At 39.3% G+C, this 18,832-nt stretch overlaps 1 protein-coding gene across 1 annotated transcript in view; it reads right to left on the reverse strand.

The window, feature by feature from the left end:
* The window catches only part of MAP3K5 (mitogen-activated protein kinase kinase kinase 5), a 196,164-nt gene that overhangs the window by 55,761 nt on the left and 121,571 nt on the right, over positions 1–18,832 (reverse strand). The window contains exons 12-14 of the mRNA XM_069487666.1: positions 16,039–16,088; positions 13,139–13,234; positions 9,823–9,904 (exon numbers count right to left, since the gene is read on the reverse strand). Coding sequence (XP_069343767.1) covers positions 9,823–9,904; positions 13,139–13,234; positions 16,039–16,088 — 228 coding nt within the window. The remainder of the gene's footprint in view (positions 1–9,822; positions 9,905–13,138; positions 13,235–16,038; positions 16,089–18,832) is intronic.

Here is an 18,832-nt window from a genome sequence, read left to right on the forward strand (position 1 = left end):
AAAAACAAATTCATAAGAAAGTAAAAACATAAAAAAAAAAAAAAACCAAATTCACACTCAGATATGATATAGGGAAACTACAAATACAAAAGGCAAAGAGAAGATCCTAAAAGCAAGCAGTTATGAAAAGGACACATTACCTACAAAGCCAGCTCATCAGATCACTCTGCAAACTCACTGGGGTACACGTGCTGGACTTGGTTGCATGGGGGCGGTGTGGGGCATGTCCTTACCAGCTCCAGGTTATTGGTTTCCAACAGGTTTCCAAGCCCTCATAGAAGGCAGTCAGGCGGTACCTCTTGGGGGAAACTACGCCCAATACCATGACAGGTCTGGGGCTGAGCACTGCCCTCCCTATCAGGGAGCCCTGTCTGAGTCAGAACAGAGGCCAGACTCTGGAAGGAAGGTGTCTGCTTCCCTGGTGGCAACAGCGGGCGTCCATTGCTGGGGACCCAGTGGTACATTAGAGAATACCCCTATTCCGGCTTCCCAACATAAGGCTGAACACTGTCCCAGCCCCGAGCAAATGACCAACTAGGTGTTCACTGTGAAGGAACAGGCAGCAGAGATCATGTGGCAATTTGCTATGACTCAGAGATAAAACTGGGCTCCTGCCGGGAGGCGGAAGCATAGTCCAAACAATGGCCCGGACTTCTGCAGTGCTGTGCCCTGCACGCTGAATTCTACCAGCAGGGACCATCACGGTGAAGCCCAACTTTGCCAGTGTACCCTTTCAAAGGAATAGAAGCCTCTACACTGAACCTGGTACCACCACCGCCTTACATTACTCTAATGCTTTATCATTTAAAGAAAAAAAAAACCCAACTTTCAATAATCTACTTCATGTAATAAGCCTGTGTCACAGTAGGGAAGGTCTCTGATTACCTCCAACTTACAAATGATCAGAAATATTTTTTTTTCCAGTGAAAATATGTCAGAATTGTGGTTTAAAACCAGCTCATAAGATTCCAGATTTTGTATCCTTTCCACTACCAATGCTGTAGAGAAACCCTATTATAGCACAAGAGCTTATAAAGTGAATTTAAGTTCTGTTTCCAAACACCAGTGTTACAAAGATATTCCAGTCTGTTGTCAAGAGCCACTGAACATCCACTCACCTTTTCGAGCAGACATCTGGTAGCCCTTGCTCTCTTAGAATCCATTTTTTACTTTCCCTTACTCCCTATATCAAATTGATTGCCAAATGCTATCAGGTTTTTCTTTTAAAATCTCACAAATTCATTTCCCCTCTTTATCTTCACAGCTATTGCCTCAGATCACGCCTTTCTTCTGTACTAATTCTACAGTCTTAACTGGCCTCCCTGTCCCCTCCTCTCTTGTCACCCCATTCCCCAATGAACTCTCCATTAAGTCGGCAGTGAACTTTCCAAAGTCCAAAGTTCCAAGTGAGCTTTCCATGTCAGTGCCACTGCCTCTGTTACATTGGCTGCTCGTGGATTTCAGGATAAAATCCAGACTCCTCAGTACAGCACAAATGCCTGCTATGGTCTGAGTGTTTGTGCTCCTTCTCCCCCCAAAACCATATGTTGGAACCTAACCCCAATGCAATAGTATCAAGAGGAGGGGCCTTTGGGGGGATGATTAGGTCATGGGGACTCAATGGGATTAGTACCCTTACAAAGAGGCCTGAGGGAGCCTGGTGACCCCTTCTGCCCTGTGAGCACACACAAAAGGTGCCATCTAGAGGAACGGGCCCTCACCAGACACCGAATCTGCTGGCGCCTTGATCTTGGACTTCTCAGCCTCCAGAACTTTGAGTCATGCACTTCCACCATTTATAAACAACCCAGTCTAAGGTATTTTGTTAGAGCAGCCTAAATGGGCTAAGACAATGCCCTTAAGGATCTCATCACTGCCTCTGTATCCAACCTGCCTTCTCATCAATTGCCTCCTTCTGGGGAACTCGTGGTGAGGTTCCCCAGACTTTTGTGGGGAACACACACTGCTTTTTCTACTTAGGTGACTTTGTATCGAGCTTCAAAACCAAGCTCCAGGACACTTTCCTGAACTCACCTGGCCCTCAAAAGCAGAGCGAGGCTCTGGTCTGATGTGCTTCCAAGGGCTCTGCTCACCTTTACACGTTCACCTGCTACACCTTTTACACCTGCCCTGCCCACGTGTCTGCACCCCGTCTAGACACTGAACTCCTCAAGAACTGGAACTTCCTCCTTAATTGCTCTCCCCTAGTCTTAGCAATGCCTGGCTTATAGGAGATGCTCAGTAATTATTCGCTTAACTACTTAATCAGGTTATAGAACATGTGATGAGAATTTTTTTTAAACCCGATGCCAAAACGAAACACTTAAAAAGTCATTATCGGTTTATTTTTGGTTGTAAAAAAAGCATTTTTACAATTGGTATATTTATATATCATAGTGAAGAATATAGAAACCCTGATGAGGCTGCTCAAGTTTTAGTATCCCTCAGGAATCTAAAGTATCAAAACGCTGTTTTTTTTTAAAAAAAAAAAAAAAAAGATTGTGTATTAGGTATAGTAATTGACTCCTGTTAAACAAAATGGTCTTGGTAAAAACTGAAAGGACTTGTAATAAGACCAATGGGATTTAGGTAAAACCATCTCAATGGGTAATTACTGCTTTGTTTCTTTTTTATCTCCTCTTTCTAGTCTTACAAGATAAAGACATAAATGGAAAAGGTAGGTTTAAATGGAAGCTGGAAGAGACAGAACACTAGTCTGGCCTCTAAGGACAGAGAATTATCTGTGTGATGGCCAGAAATAGCAGAGCAGAGCCTGGACCACCGACCAAGGAAGGCAGGGTCTGTTAAATGACAACTACGGAAAAAAAGAGAGAGGAAAAAGGAAGGCTTTACAAAATAGAAGGTAATATTACACTGCTTATATATTTGCATTCTATTTCTATGGCAATAGGTTAGCAAATCAGGTTGTTGCTAAGGGAGACAACAATTCCATTTCGAAGCAATGATGGGAATATTTCTAGAATCATCCCTTTATTGTGGCCTGCCCAGAACAATCTAAACTGGTGCTGGGAAGAGAATTGGTGTAGGAAGACAGTATTGACAAGGCCAAAACAACAAAGTGGTGACTCACTTAGTCCTTGTACTGTCAAAGAACCTACACCGAAATAATCACCTTATAAAAAGCTATGTACTCCCTTCTGCTGGGACTTAATTACATTAGGTGAGCAGTCACCTCAAAGATCTAAATGGCAGCTTTGTTAATTTTCAGTCTGCATTGCCTTCTTAATATGTAAATGCCAAAAACACTAATAACTATTAATAACATTAATAGAATGCCCAAAACACTGTGACGCTAGATACAAATATCTAGTCTCACAGATGTCTCCTCTCTGAGATCTTTACTCAAATATCACCTTCTTACTGACCATCCCCCTTGTCTAAAACTGCATATCCTCTGCACTGTAGCTTCCTAAACTCTTCCCTGTTTCATTTTTCTCCTTAATACCAATCACTGTCTAACATACTATGTATTTTACTTACTCATGTTGTTTTGTCTGTCTCTTATTAGAATGTAAGCTCAATAAGGGCAGGGTTTTTTCTGTTTTGTTCTCTGCTGCGTCCCCAGCACCTAGAATAATGCCTACCACACAGCAGGTTTCCAATATATATTTGTTGAGCAAATTAATGAGATCCAGCTGGACCCACCAATGTGAAGGACGATTATTTTAAGCTAAAAACATCTGAACAAACAGCAGCAGCAGAAAGAAACCTTATCTCAACTTCCCTTGCTGACTTAAGCAAAGTTTCCTAAAAATACGACTGCCATAAATCCCCTCTCTAGGAGGTTTATATCCCAAGAGGAGACACACCACTTGCACCTAGGTAAGAAATTACATAAACAAACCTTATCAAAACTTTCTGTACCTTCCACTTGTTTCTTCCCACTTGTTTCTCATTAGTTTCCTGCCATCTGCTTTCCCTCGAACTCCTAACCCTCGTTCTTATAAAGATGTATAAACACTTAACTCTTGCTGTTTAGGGAGCCACTTCTTTGTGTGTTAAGTCTCTTTCATTGATTTAACATTGACTAAATGAATAAACTCTGTCCCTTCTCCTGTTAACTTGTCTTTTGCCAGTGAATTCGCAGGCCCTCTAGCACCGAACATAAGTTAGTAGAGGAAAAAGGTTTTCTCCCTCCCAACACAATGAATGAATGAAAAACAAATTGATATACATATTATACAACACTGTAAGCAATATATTTTCTCAGACAGTTTGGTAAATGTGGGTGTTCAGCTTCAGATCTGTACAAAAATAGAAACAGGATGTTAAAAGAAAAGCAAACCAGTTTGCTATGTGATGATTCCAAACTGATTTAAATGAATTCTAAACCATAATTCACTGTTTGCTAATATATGTGAGGCAAATCATCAAGAAAAGGAAACGGTAAGGTCTTTCGTCATCTTGCAGATGTTTGAGGCAACCGAAGATGTTTTCTTAATCTTGCTTGTCCCCACCCCGCCTCATGAGGGGTCAGGCACAACCTCTTTATGCACATTAGAAACTGTGGATGAACAGGCTCACAGAGCTGGCTGCTCTGCCTGCCGCAGGCTTGTGGCAGTCCTATGCCCATTTTGATAAAAACATGACGTACAAATGCATATAAGAGAAAGAGGGAGGGAAGGGAAAAAGGAACAATGAAGATGGGGGCGGGTGAGGGAAAATGCATTCGTGTTTGGGAGGGAGTAAAGAAGGAGACACAATATATTTCGTATTAATCACCAAAAAAACCTCTGTCATTTGTATCTATTTTTTTCCCTGAAATAAAGAGATGAGAAGAGAATGGGCCAACAATGGCTTTGTTGTGGCATTAAGCTTGATCACGGTATTCATTCTTTCATTGACTTAACACTGATTAAGCAACTTGCAAGCCAGTTTCCCAGCTCGTACTCTGCCCCCTCCAATCCATACCGCTGTCCTCCAGTTTGAGATATTGTTTAAACAACTCCAGTTTTTGTCACTCCCCAACTTCAAATCCTTCAAAGCCTTCTGACTCAATTTCTTCTGCTTGGATGCCGGGCACCATGTGGGCTTTTGTGATTAAACGGGGGATAAAGCCACGTTGTCTTGGGAAGTTACCAGTGCAGCGCAGGCTACCGAATTACAACGCCATGAAAAGAGCTCAGGCAGGGGAGTGGGCGAAAATGCTATGAGAGCAGAGAATAGTGGGAAGGGGAGTTCAGAAATTATTCGAAGAGAAAATGACACCTGAGCTGGATCTCAAAAAATAAGGCTTCGGTCACCAAGTGCTACTAAGCAGAAAAGCTCGTGGGGTTGGGCGTCTGTCTGCATGTCAGGCTTTGAGGCAGGAAAACCTTGGCCATCTGGAAAGGAAAGGAGTTTGGCACTGCGGGACCACAGAGTCAAAAGGAAAGGGTAAGTCACAGACAGACGGTTAAGAACATTGCATGGTGCAGAAACCTCCTTTTACGAAGAAGGAGCATCAAAGGTTTTTCATTTGGGGAGTCACAGGATTAAAACTGTGTGAGAAATTTCTCTGACGATAGAGACAGAGCAGGGGAAATACCTGTCACAAGAGAGATGACAAAGACCTGGGATCAGGGGAGCAGCCGAGACGATGAGTTGAGGGGCTGGAGGGATCAGTAGGGCCTCGGGCAGAGGGTTCTGTGAAGTGTCTGGCTACGCTACTGGGTAGATGCCCTTCCTTAGGAAGATATGGAAGGCAGGAAGAACAATAGAGACCACAGCTGATGAGTGTAAAAACCCTAATGCTCAACTGTAATCAACTGTTCTATGATTTCAATATAAATTCACTAATACATTGAATTACTTAAGATATGGGTTCATAACCCTTCCATGTCAAAATACATCCTTGAGTCAAAACACACGGCCTTGAATCAAAAGAAATTGTTTTCTTTCTGTTTAAAAACAGAAATGCCCTTCTCTGAGAAGTAGGATTGAGATATACTTGAAATAACCTTGCACAGTTTGTACTAATCTTGAAAATTACATAAAAAAAATTAGAGGTAAGAAAGGACATTAAAAATCTTGCTCAAGCCTAAATTAAGGAATGAAATCATCTTAGTCCAGCGGAAGCATGAACTTTGTCTGGACTTATAAAACTGACAGTTGGCAAAGTTAGAACCAGAACTCAGGGCTCCTGATCCTAGCACGGAGAACTCAGTAGAGCCAGATTTGCTCAGCTGGAGAAAGGGTCTGATCATGATCTGAAGGAGGCTGAATCTTTCCCACAACTGTACTGCTTCAAAGAAGCCTTATTATTCAAATCAGAAAGAAAAGCAGATCTTCACTTGGGCTTCTAAGAAGGTTTTTCAAATTCCAGAAAATCTAGGGATTAATTTCAAATTTGTGGTTTATAAAACCACATTAATAGTTAATGTTTGCTAACTTTTGACACCACCCTAAGTGAAGTTAAAATCATTAAAGAGCACTTCCCAATCATCTGAGCTTTCCAACATTTTTATTTTGTTTTAGGCCAAGGTACCCAAAGGCTTCAGGAAAAATTGACATGATTTTAATTCTATGTCCGGCCGAGGTAAAGATCAGAAAATAATTATTCTACATACAAATCACAATCACTGTGTAAAGATGATCTCTAATGTAAGTCTTGTTTACAGTGTAAAGAACGGAAAGTGGAGGGATGATTTTTGGTATGTTATTAGTGGGCTGAAGTTTGAGTTAAGTTTGTGATAGTGAAATTAAAGAATTCATTTTAATCAAATATTTAGAATACTGATAAAATAATCTTAATGGAGAATGTGAAAAATATCTAAGAAATGTAATCAAATATATAATGGAGCATTATCATAAATTATGCAAAAATATAAGTTAAGGCTTAATAATTCATATTGTAAAGGGGGTCTTGCTATGAAAGAAAGGTCGTTCAGTGAGAGGGGACAGCCAAGATGAATCTCACCATCCTCCAGCCCAGAACATCACTCTAACCATTCATTAATGTTATGCTAACGGGACACTCATAAAAAAACATCTGCAACATCACTAGCTGTGGCGTAATGGCTAACTAAGCCAAAACTCTTAAAACAAGTATGCTTGAATTCTTTGTATAGGCCATAAAGTCCATTTGGAATACTGTAGAAGCCATTCCATGTTAGAGATTTTAAATTATTCTAATGAAATGCAAAGGCTAGAAGTGTAAGAATGTGTTCTAACATTGAAAGAATAGTTTCCCTGCACTTACTTGAGAAAGACAAGTTAGGAGCACTTTGATGAACCACAGCAATATTGTATGAGCTGTTTTTTGTGAGGTCAGTAGACCAATTAAAACCCTCTGGATATTACTAGGAAGAAACCTTAGCATTTCCCTCCTTATTCAGTTGGTGAGTGTTCACAGAGCTTGCCATAGAACTGCCTAATCAGGAAGAGTCTCTCACAACGCCTACCCCACATACTACTGCATACAGATTAGGGGATCTGGGCCCGGGTCCTCTTGCTAGCTGTTTGAAAAGCCAGCTACCTCCCCTCTCTTTACATCATAGGAAACTAAGGCTTAGAAAAATCAGCTGGCCAAATTCATCACAAATTCTAAGGCAATTAAAGCTGTGTTAGCCTCTGCTTATGGTTAAAGTAGTTCCCAGAGCAGGGTCCCCACGCTGTTGATTCAATCAATTATGAAGATCAACCTTGTCTAATATGGTTACCATAGCCTGGCTAGGCTATGCATATTTTTAATAAGCTGCATTTAGGACCTCAAAAGAGAGTATGAAACAAAGGATACATAGCTCTAATTGAAAAAGAAAAAAAAAGCCAGAAATTTATGACACTGCACAAGACTTTATGGATCTTCCAGGCTATCCCACTCATAATTTTATATTACTGATAGAACTATTTCATTCTCATTAACTCTTACCCTGACAATTATTATGTATCAGGTGACACTAAATTTCACACAAATAACAAGGTATAGTCAAAAGAGCATAAAGTAAGGGTCAGAGATCTAATTCTTAACACGATCACTTGAATAAGAAAATACAAAACAGATACAAAGAAGAAGTATTAATATTACCTACTACTTTGATAGACAGCAAGCTAATCCATGAGGAACAATTTTTTTTTCCAAATTAAGTCTATCATCTTTTTATAACTTTAATGAAAGAGGCTTAGGCTTACCTAAGAATATCAAAGCTATACAACCACTAGATAATTATAGAACTTAACTATAGAGTTAACAATTGGCTATGATATTTAAATTCCCCCCTCAACTGTTGCCTTACTGATGCAATGATTTTACAAAAATTTTAGTGTATGAGATAACATTACCAAAGAGATCTAATAAATAAGTATACCCGTTAGATTGGTGATGTATAGTTTCTTCAATTTCACTTTAACATAAAGTGTAATTTTTAGTATTGCTTGATTCTGTGAACTGAATATTTCTATCCTCCCTGAATTGTATGTTAAAATAGTAACCCCTGAGGTAATGGAATTAGGAGGTGAGGTCTTTGGGAGGTGATTAGGTCATGAGGGCATGTATCAATAAGAGACCACAGAGAGCTAGCTAGCTTCTTCTCCCATGTGAGGATGCAGCAAGAAGACACCATCTATGAGGAACAGGCCCTCATCAGACACTGAATCTTATGGCACCTTGATCTTGGACTTCCCAGCCTCCAGAACTATGAGAAATAAATTTCTGTTGTTTATAAGCCACCCACTTTGTGGTATTTTATTATAGCAGCCCTGGACTAAGACACTTGGATTCAGAGTTCTGTCCCAAGTCAAACACTGGGAAGGGCCTGTAGAAAACGGTGGCCCTCTCATGCCTGGAGAAGTGTCGTCCTTTAGATTCTGAAGGTGCTGGAGGGCTGGAGTCTGCGCCCTTGCAACACTCCAGCATGGGTCCTTGCAGTGGTGGAAGGCTCTTCACACAGTGGACATGGCAGAGAAAACGGGCACAAACTGAAAGTAAGATTCTACAGTGCACTGCGTCCATGAGGCATAAGTAAGAGGATGCCCGTTGAGGGAACAACATTTGGGGCGACTGTTATTCCCTCCTCTATTTCATTAATCTTCCATGGTTTCCAGTTCTCTGTGTAGCACATTAATGTGCACCACAAAGGGTTCTATCATCCAGAACATTCACTGAAATTTTGTTCATATGAACTGCACATATCTCAGAGGAGAACAGAAAACGTGTAAGGGCACTGTGGCCCAAGCATTGAGGGCAACCAACAGACTCACAGATAAAGCGTAGTTACTCACTATCAGCTACATAAAATACTAAACCTCAGTACTGCTGAATAAAAGTCCTCTGATATTTTTTTTTTAGTTCTTTTTTTATCAAAGAAATTCCAGAAGTTGCTTTTGATGTTAAAGGAAAGCTTACAGACCTTGGCCCGCCACTACTCACGCACCCATGAACCCACCCCACCACCCTCCCTCAGTAAGGTTTTAAATCGTTTGTTTTATTTATTTTTTTTTTTTTTTTTTTTTTTTTTTTTTGAGACAGAGTCTCGCTCTGTTGCCCGGGCTAGAGTGAGTGCCGTGGCGTCAGCCTAGCTCACAGCAACCTCAAACTCCTGGGCTCAAGCAATCCTCCTGCCTCAGCCTCCCGAGTAGCTGGGACTACAGGCATGTGCCACCATGCCCGGCTAATTTTTTCTATATATATATTTAGCTGTCTATATAATTTCTTTCTATTTTTAGTAGAGATGGGGTCTCGATCTTGCTCAGGCTGGTCTCGAACTCCTGAGCTCAAACGATCCGCCCACCTCGGCCTCCCAGAGTGCTAGGATTACAGGCGTGAGCCACCGCGCCCCGCCTAAATCGTTTGTTTTAAAATGACCCCCAAACTGAAGTCATTACCTCCAGGGAGTCACTTTCACACTCTCCTTCCTCTGTGCCTCTCCCTTTCTCTTCGGTAATGGTGTTCACCATTTCAAAAAACCTGCAATGCAAGTTGACATGTGGGTGTTCATAACACGTACAATATTAAATATAAGCAAGTACATACCAAAGTGATTTCAGAACAAAAACTGAGAGCTAACAGAGTCTCTAGAATCAGGCAATAAACAAACACTATCAGGATCAGTGTGAAAAATAATGATTTTTCAAAAAGAAAACACAGGTTGGTAGGATTTTCTAGAAATTTCAGACCTAATGCCTCACTTCAAATAATAGTAACATAATACAGTATGCTATAGAATTAGAACAATGAGTCTGGACAGAGTCACAGAAATATCAAGAATGTGGACTTGGATACCAGACAAAGATTATCAGTATCCGTGTGATCTTGGGCAAGCCCCTCCACCTCTCCAAGCCTCACTCCTTCATTAGACAAGCACCTATCTCATAGGTTCTTGGGAAGATAACTGAAGATAATAACTTATAAAGTGCTTAGCACAGTATACTCTTTATTAGCTAGCATTGTTTTGCTGCTGTTAATGTTATTATTTAAAATGGGACATAAAAATACCTATATTCTGGAATAGTGTCTGTAAATTCTGAGGTGATTGATTAAGTGTTGGCCACTACAACATTTGATCTCAGTTTCTACATGTGCTGCCTGCGCACCTGGATATCATATATGTAGGGTCCTATAAACACGGTCTGTGAAAGGCTGGCTTAAACAGTTGTGCATCAGTATCCATGCAGATTTGGTTCCAAGATCCACCCAGATACCAAAATCTGAGGATCCTCAAGTCCCTTACATTAAATGGCATCGTATTTGCATATAACCTATGCACGTCCTCTAGATTGCTTATAATACCTAATACGATCTATCTGCTATGTATTTAGTTGTTATACTGTATTATTTTTATTGTTATAGTCTTTTTGTTGTTTTTATTTTCTGAAAATCCACAGCTGGTTGAACCTGCAGATGAGGAACTCATGGATACGGAGGGCTGATTGTATATACATTGCTGATAGAAGCCACCTCTCTTTATGTGATAAAATAAACATTTTTGTTCAGAAACTCCTCTTGCAACATTTTTTTCTGGAGACCACTTCAGAGCCAAGCAAAATAATTACAGTGAGAAATGGATGTGCCCCCTTCCCCCTGTGTCTAGTTCATTCAGAGGAGACACTGATGGGCACAGACATAAAGTAGAAGTACTATGAACAAGGGCTGATGATCTCACAGGCAGGTCATGCTCAGGCTATGCAATGGCAGCCCAAGGAAGAGCAGTTTATGGTGTCACAAGAAAAGTTTATCTAACAGAACTCAGATCTTTCTTCCTATTTCTGTACCTCATTTTATCCATCCATCCATCCGTCCATCCATTATCCATCCAGTCATCCCTCTATCCACCCATCTGTCCATCCAGTCATCTACCTATCTATCCATCCACTTATCCATCCATCATCCATCCAGTTATCTATCCATCCATCCATCCATCATCCATCCAGTTATCCATCCATCCATCCATCCATCCATTCAACAAATCCTCATTGAGTGTCCACTAGGATCAAGAACTATTCTGGCCATTGGGAACATGACAACAAGCAAAGTCTATTTTGGAGTTTGGAGCCTATTTATGGAGTTCACACATTGCATCTACTTCCTCACTTTTTCTTTCTCTCTATACCTTTCTTGGAGGTCCATTACAAGGAAGAAAAAATTCCGAGCCTGACTGGAATACACTCTTCTAATGAAGATTAAATAGCATAATGTGTTAGAGACAAAAGCAAGTTTAACCAACAGGAAGAAGAAACTGAAAGACCAAAAAAAAATATATATATATATATATGTGTATATATATATATATGTGTGTGTGTGTGTATATATATATATATATGTGTGTGTGTGTATATATATATATATACATATATATATTAGTTGCAAAGACAAGCTTTAAGATCTGGGAGAAAGACTTGCCTCAGCCACTCATGTAAAACTTTTCAATACGAACATCTGTAAACAGCATATAAAACTTACAGTGGGATGGGAGCACATTGTCATTGTTAGGAGCTTGGATTCTGAAGTCACGTGTGCCTGGATCGAATGCCAGACTTTTATGCTTATTGACTATATGATTTTAGGCTAGTTAAACTCTCCAATACTCTTTTTTTTTTTTTGCTCTTTTCAATGAAGATATTGATACTACTCATCTAGTAGGGTTTCTTTGAAGATTAAAATAAATATTAGTTCTGGGGTACGCATTTCATAAATCTTACTTATAGTTATCACAGAAACAAATCAATAGCCTTGAGAATTTAAGTGTAAGTAGAAAATCAGACCATACATGAGGAAGGAATTCTTTCTTATTTCCAAGTTTTTTTTTAACCATATGTTTTATGACAATAAAGATAAAACTCTAGCCAAGAATTGCAGATTCAACAAACACTTTCTTTTGCACCAAGATAAAAATGAAAGACTGTATACTGTAGCTAGCATATCAGTCATTTATTACGGTGTCAAATAGTAATTGCTTTTTTCAGAGACAGAGTCTCGCTCTGTCACCCAGGCTGGAGTGCAGCGGTGCAGTCACTGCTCACGACAGCCTCCATGGAATAAGAACAACTGCCAGCAAAATTCTGAGTCCAAATTGGCTTTCATTTACACTTTGACTTCTAAATAGTCATAGTGCTTTAAAGAAATATTAAGTATTAATAGTGAAACATACCTAGGGAGGTTAAAGCAAACATAGAATGCAGTCCATGGATTTTTGGACTATCTTTTGTATTAGCATAGATCAGAATACTCGCTCTTAACTCAGGCTTGCCCCCACCAGAATATCTAATATAATTAGTCTGGCACGGGGTCCACGTACTTTTTTAAAGCTCACCAGGTAATTCCAATATGAAGCAGCATTAAGTGCCACTGTTGTAGACAATTGTGAGATTATTCAAAAGAATTTGAGAATGAAAATTTTGGTAATCATATATAATAAGTGAGCACTTTAAAAATGAGGCATAGTATTTAACAATTAACCAATAAGTCTTGGCTAATGTTTTATCTGTGAGAAAATAAATTGTGACTAAGAAAAAGCTTGATTTATTAAAGAGAACCCCCAAAATTCTGTTAAACGTACCACATAATTATAAAATATTAGCCCAAATAAAATATTTCCATAACAACACAGCCATGAATTTTTCATAGGAGCTACATGTGCACTCATTAGTTGAAAATAATGATCAGGTAAGAACAATCTTTTTCACACATGTGACTAATACGTACTTTTTACAATGAAGTTCTGTACAGAAATAGATTTGGAAATCGTCAGAATTATGAAGCACATAAAGAAAACAGCATCGTTCTTCAAATTTAGAAATACTGAAACAAACAAAAAGCATTATTCAGGCAAATAGCAATTCTTCTATGGTTCTGTTATGAATATTAAATACTTTTAAAATTCAATCCCAATTATGATACCAGTGTTGTCTGTAACAAAAAGTTATAAATAACACTTTAAAAAGTAACATCTCCTGCACCACAATACTAAAATTATTTACTTTTCTGAGACTTGTCCTCCTACTCATATCTGCAGAGTAGGGCAGCTCTGGGTGTTACAGGCACATATAAGCTACATGTCCCTTCTAATGAGCATGGAAAGGTGTCCTGCCCACTTCAGCAATAATCTGTGTGCTGGGAGAAAAAGCATAAGTATCAACTGGCTAGCTTACCTTGGTGATTCTGGCTTTAGGGCATCTGCAGAAAAATGAAATGTTTCCAAAGCTAGGAAGGCAATTTGTGGAGGCAGTCATAGCATCTCATTAGTTATAGAGATTTTAAAGGAGTGAAGAAATGGGGAATAGCACTTGGTTTGGACTCAGCAAGTGGTTTACTTTAGAGCAATATGAAACAATTTTGAGTTGACCAGCTAGGCCATGCTGTTTTATACCAGGGGTTGGCAAACATTTTTGGTAATGGGCCAGATAGTAAAATATTTTAGGTTTTTTGGGCCAAACTACACAACTCTGCCTTTGGAGCATGAAAGCAGCCTTCAATAACAAATAAATGAGTGAACATGGCTGTGTTCCAATAAAACTTTATTTATAAGAACAGGCAGTGGCCCATGGGTCATAGTTTGCCAACTCTGATTTTATGCCTTTGTGCCTGCTGTTCCTTCAATTTGGAATACACGTCATTTTTTTACTTAAAAAAAATTCTGTTGATCTTTAAGGCCCCACTTAGATCTTACTTACCCTCTCTCCCTGCCCTAATTCTGCTCTAAACAGAAAGACTTCATTTTACACTTCTGTTCTCTGGATATACGTCTATCACTGCTCATCTCACACTGTAGCATCATTAGCTGTTAAATGTTTGTTCTCTTCCCTACTGGGCTGTGAGGTATTCAAGAGAGGGGTTCATGTTTTAGTCATTTTTGTATCTTTAGCAGAACAGGAAATCAACATTTGACACATAGCTGTGCTCAATAAATGTCCACTGACTTGAGCTGAGCAAGTTCTCAGGTGATGCAAGACAAACTGCTAACCTAGTTGGATTGTATTCCATAGTTTGTTATCTCTTCTTTATGGAGGAAGAAGCCAGGAAAAATTAGCTCTGTTTGAAGTCACAGATGATAGTTCAAGTTTCCTAACACATAAACCAGCAATAGCCAGATATAGACATTCTATGTATTGCTATAAATCACAACACCTGCTATGTAGGGCTACCACATCTAATTAAAGAAAATTATTAATAATTCATTGGAAAACTGATGTGATAAAGTGAAATTTACATTTACCATACTTTCCTAAATGGATTGCTTAAAAATGTAGCAATAAATGAGTTCCTTGCTAATGACTGATTTTAAAATTTAAATATTTAGAGAGTAAAGCTTAACTGAGAAGGTATCAATTGGAAAGATATATAATGAGTCAGTCCCTAATCCTGCTGTTTCTGTTCAGATCACTCATGAAGTAACAGGTAGTTTTATTAATACCAGGCAAACTCTAATTATTAGTGACTCAGACTGCTCTACCAATTCATGCTCTAACAAAACCAATTATTATTATTCCAAAAGCAACAGGATGTTGCATAATTGGCCTGCAGAAATCTATTGTCTCTCATTTCTATTATGTAGGAATAAATAGTAGTAAACACAACTAATTTGGTTTGAAATTTGCAAGAGTTGGTTTAGCATGAGCTTCTTTTTATTTTTTTTGATTCATATGCCAGACCATGAGCTTCTATAGAGCAAGTATTTAACACATTAATTGCCAAGAGAGTTGTATTTAACTCACTCTGGTTTTGACCCTGGGGCCACATGAAGCATACATAAAACCTTACTTGTTGATGTCCTTATTGTTACAATTAATATTGACAATTTAATTCTAAAAATGTGGATTAAATGAATAGAAGTCAATAAATTTCGTTTTTCTATTTATGTTTACCTTTAAATTCCACTCCAAGTTTTTATTTATTTTTGTAATAAAACACTGTGGCCCCAAGGAAAAGTTTCTGATTTTTTTGTGTGGCGGTCAATGTGTTAAACACTTAACCACTGACTCAATTCTGAAAAATAATCTTATTTCTAAATCCCAAGAAATGGCATTTTCTGAGCCACTGGCATTATAACAGCAATGTCAGAACTGAAATGAACTGCAGTTCACCACTGTAATCTCAAGAACACTGCAGGAACACCTTAGGGAAAGGTTTTAAAAATGGACTCCCTGTAATCTCACATCATTAGTATTAGCTGCAGGACACAAGCTGGTAAATGCAGCATGTGTGCTTTGGGTCCATTCAAGGGAGAGTAGTCCCTGGTATATCAAAAGGACAGAAAACAAACCTATAAATAAACCAAGAGCTCAGTCAGCGAGCGAGTACCTCCACATAGCTCAGTTTTATCTACATTTTGATTCTGGTCCACAGTTCACATTTACCCCATAGTCACCGTATTTGTTTAAGGAGGTGACAAGTACTGATTAGTTTGACCAACAGTGAACATTTGTTGCAAATCTTTTCTAATGGAAAAAGATTGAACCAACTGAAGAAGGTTGGGTATTTCCTCCAATAGAAGGATTCTTGAATTTTTTTGCATTTAAAAAAATCATGATTAAAAGTCCTATCCAGGCTATGAACATTCCTGAAAAATACCTTATAAGTAAACAAAACATACCAAAGAAACTTACCTCACTCCCCTGATAGAAGAAGCACTAAAATTCCATTCATGTATGCCTTTCTAGAACACACGAGAACAGCAACAAAAAATATTGACTCATTCAAATGGAAAATAACATAACAATAATAATTTTGTTTTATTATTTGTTAAATAATATACATAGTCATTTTTCCTAGTGCATTGTTCTTCATGAAAAAATTATCTGGCTGGAAACTGCAATTCATCCTCAAGTCACAAGGGTGAAGTTTACTCTACTTAATAATTCTTGTACTTCAATAAAACAGCTTCCAGAAGAGCCTAGGAGAATTAGTCTCATTAAATTCTAAAACTTGATTTTTAGTAGTAACTGTTGTGCATTAATTTTTAAGTAAAATACTCAATATCAAGGTAATTCCATTATAGTCAAGTAATATTTCTTTTCTGAGAAAGAAAAATATTAATTTGAATAAAATCTCTACAAGGTTTTAAACATAATTATTTCTGAATTATCTTTCATTAAAATTTCCATCTAAAGCAGGGGTTCTATTTCTTCAGAAAATAGTAGAGCAAGTATGTACGTATGTGTACGTGTGTACCGTGTGCATCAAAGCTACGAGGTGGTGTTACCTAATTTATGCAAAATTCAATATGCTAGTAAAGTTCAAACACTTCAAATTTGATTATCATATGATGAACGATGAACATGGGTGACTTTCAGGGCCAAGATGAAAAAAGTGGAAATTTATTTCTTGAGGTTATTACTAAAGCTAAAATTATTATCAAATTCCTGTCTTTAAATTAAATAAATTACAAGATGGATCACATTTCCTAAAAATGCCTGACAACAATATAAAGTTGATAGCACAAATACTTTTATAGAAATAAAGTAGCTGATACATGTGTCTAAGTTTAGCAAGTACTGTACGGTAATAAATTCACACTGAAATTCAGTTCTGTAAACGTAAAACCACAAGGAAAATAAGCTCTCACACATCCCACTGCCAGGAGATTGAGGTCTTGCCTGTGCTAGTGAAATGGTTAAAGAAGCCTCTGGGCTCTGAGGAAGCCCAGAACTCTCTTCTTGGCCAAAGCAACTCCAAAAGCCACAATTTGTATCCACAGCCCTTATTTCTTTGCTAAGGCCATGCAACTTAAAATAAAAATAGATCCTCACAAGTCCGATGTAGATTTATTTGAAAACTAGTTTCAATGCACATCAGTCAGGTCATGGGGATGTGACCTAAATTAACACAGAGTGAATTTTGTTGTGCATGAAGTCCAGGGAGAGAAGACACCAAAAAAACAGTGCTCACGGCATGTGGCTCTCTTAACCAGACTACAGAGGGAGTAAATTAAAATAGCAGCCCGCAGCCTCAGCTGGTAATTTGGAAAGTTGCTTCTAAATCTTGCTGGCCTCAGGTGAACTTCTAAATATATACGTGACCCGGGAGCTGCAGCTGTTACCTGTACACTACTTGCGTATAATGCAGTCTTATCCTCAGAGCCTACAACTGAGCTGCTTTCCAAGACCATGTCCAGGATCAGGAGGTGAGAGTTGAGGGCAGAGTTGGTAGGGCAGTGTGTAAACCGGCTACTGAACACAGCAACCGGCAAACACCAAGACAGCACTGGTAAAATCCATCTTCCATCAGCCCGGTTCTGGGAGCAGCCAAAGAAAGATTTTCCAGATTGGGCTGGTTTTGTAGGAAAGGGGTGGAGCATTTCCAGAATGCTAGCTTCCTGAAAGGTTGCCAGTGCTGCCAGGGAACGTTCCATTTCAGTGATGTAAAGCCCTGGCCTGAGATGGAGGGAGCGACTGGAAGAAGGCCTCCCTCCCCACCCACCTTGCTAGCGAGACCCACCACACGGAGGCGCTGGTGAGCTACAAAGCCAACAGGTGCTTTGAAGGCTCCTGGGACCCGTCCGGGAACCAGGGAAAAAGGCAAGGCCAGAGGTCGAGCTGGAGTGATAATTAGCCTAGGTGGCCCCAAACCAACACTCAGTCTCATTTAATCAGCAGCATTCTCTAGGAAGCGGCCAGCCTCAGACCCCTGCGCCACTCAGGACAAGGAGAGAAACGGGGAGTTAATACCGTACTGACTTAAGGGGGCAAGAATTATACTGTGCTAGGCACTGTTGGTTTCCTAGGTGACGGACATTTCCTCCTTCCCTTTTGTTAACACAAAATGAATTTTGTCCAGGTTCTGGTGGCAATGTTTAGGGACGGTGAAATTGATTAGTCTAAATCGCACACGATACATCCATTTCCCTCCCTGGTGACTGGCCTAGGAGTGGTCACGTGACACAACTTTGGGATGAAGGAGAGGACCCTCCTCTCCCCTGGGGGTGTGTCTGTGTGAGGCGATGCTTGAAACAGCTATTTAAGACCATGAGAGGAAAACTAAGAGTGTATAGCAAAGCCAACTCAGAATTCTGACACTCAATCACCCTCAGGATGACCCCGCCTTGGAATTTCTTGTAATGTGAAATACCATTTCCTTATTACTTAAGCTGCTTTTAGTTGGGAATTTTGTAGCTGAAGGCATCCTCAGTGCATAAGAGCATCATATCCTCATAATCTAGCATCTGGGGTAAACATATTCCCCTCATAAATTTCCTGGGTCTTCTCTGAGTGGCATTGGCTGGAGCTGGAGGGAGGGAGGGAGTCAGCCCGGGTCCTTCTCCACTTATAAGCCACCAGATAGGCCAAGGGTGCCTAAACTTCAACCGTAGAGGGGGGAACTTCTAAATAACCATTTAAATATCTTGCAAATAACCTCTCTTGATTAATCTAGGTTTTTCTTTCATTGTACACATGCAGACTT

This window comes from Eulemur rufifrons, chromosome 15, assembly GCF_041146395.1.
Source record: "Eulemur rufifrons isolate Redbay chromosome 15, OSU_ERuf_1, whole genome shotgun sequence".
Lineage (NCBI taxonomy): Eukaryota > Metazoa > Chordata > Mammalia > Primates > Lemuridae > Eulemur > Eulemur rufifrons.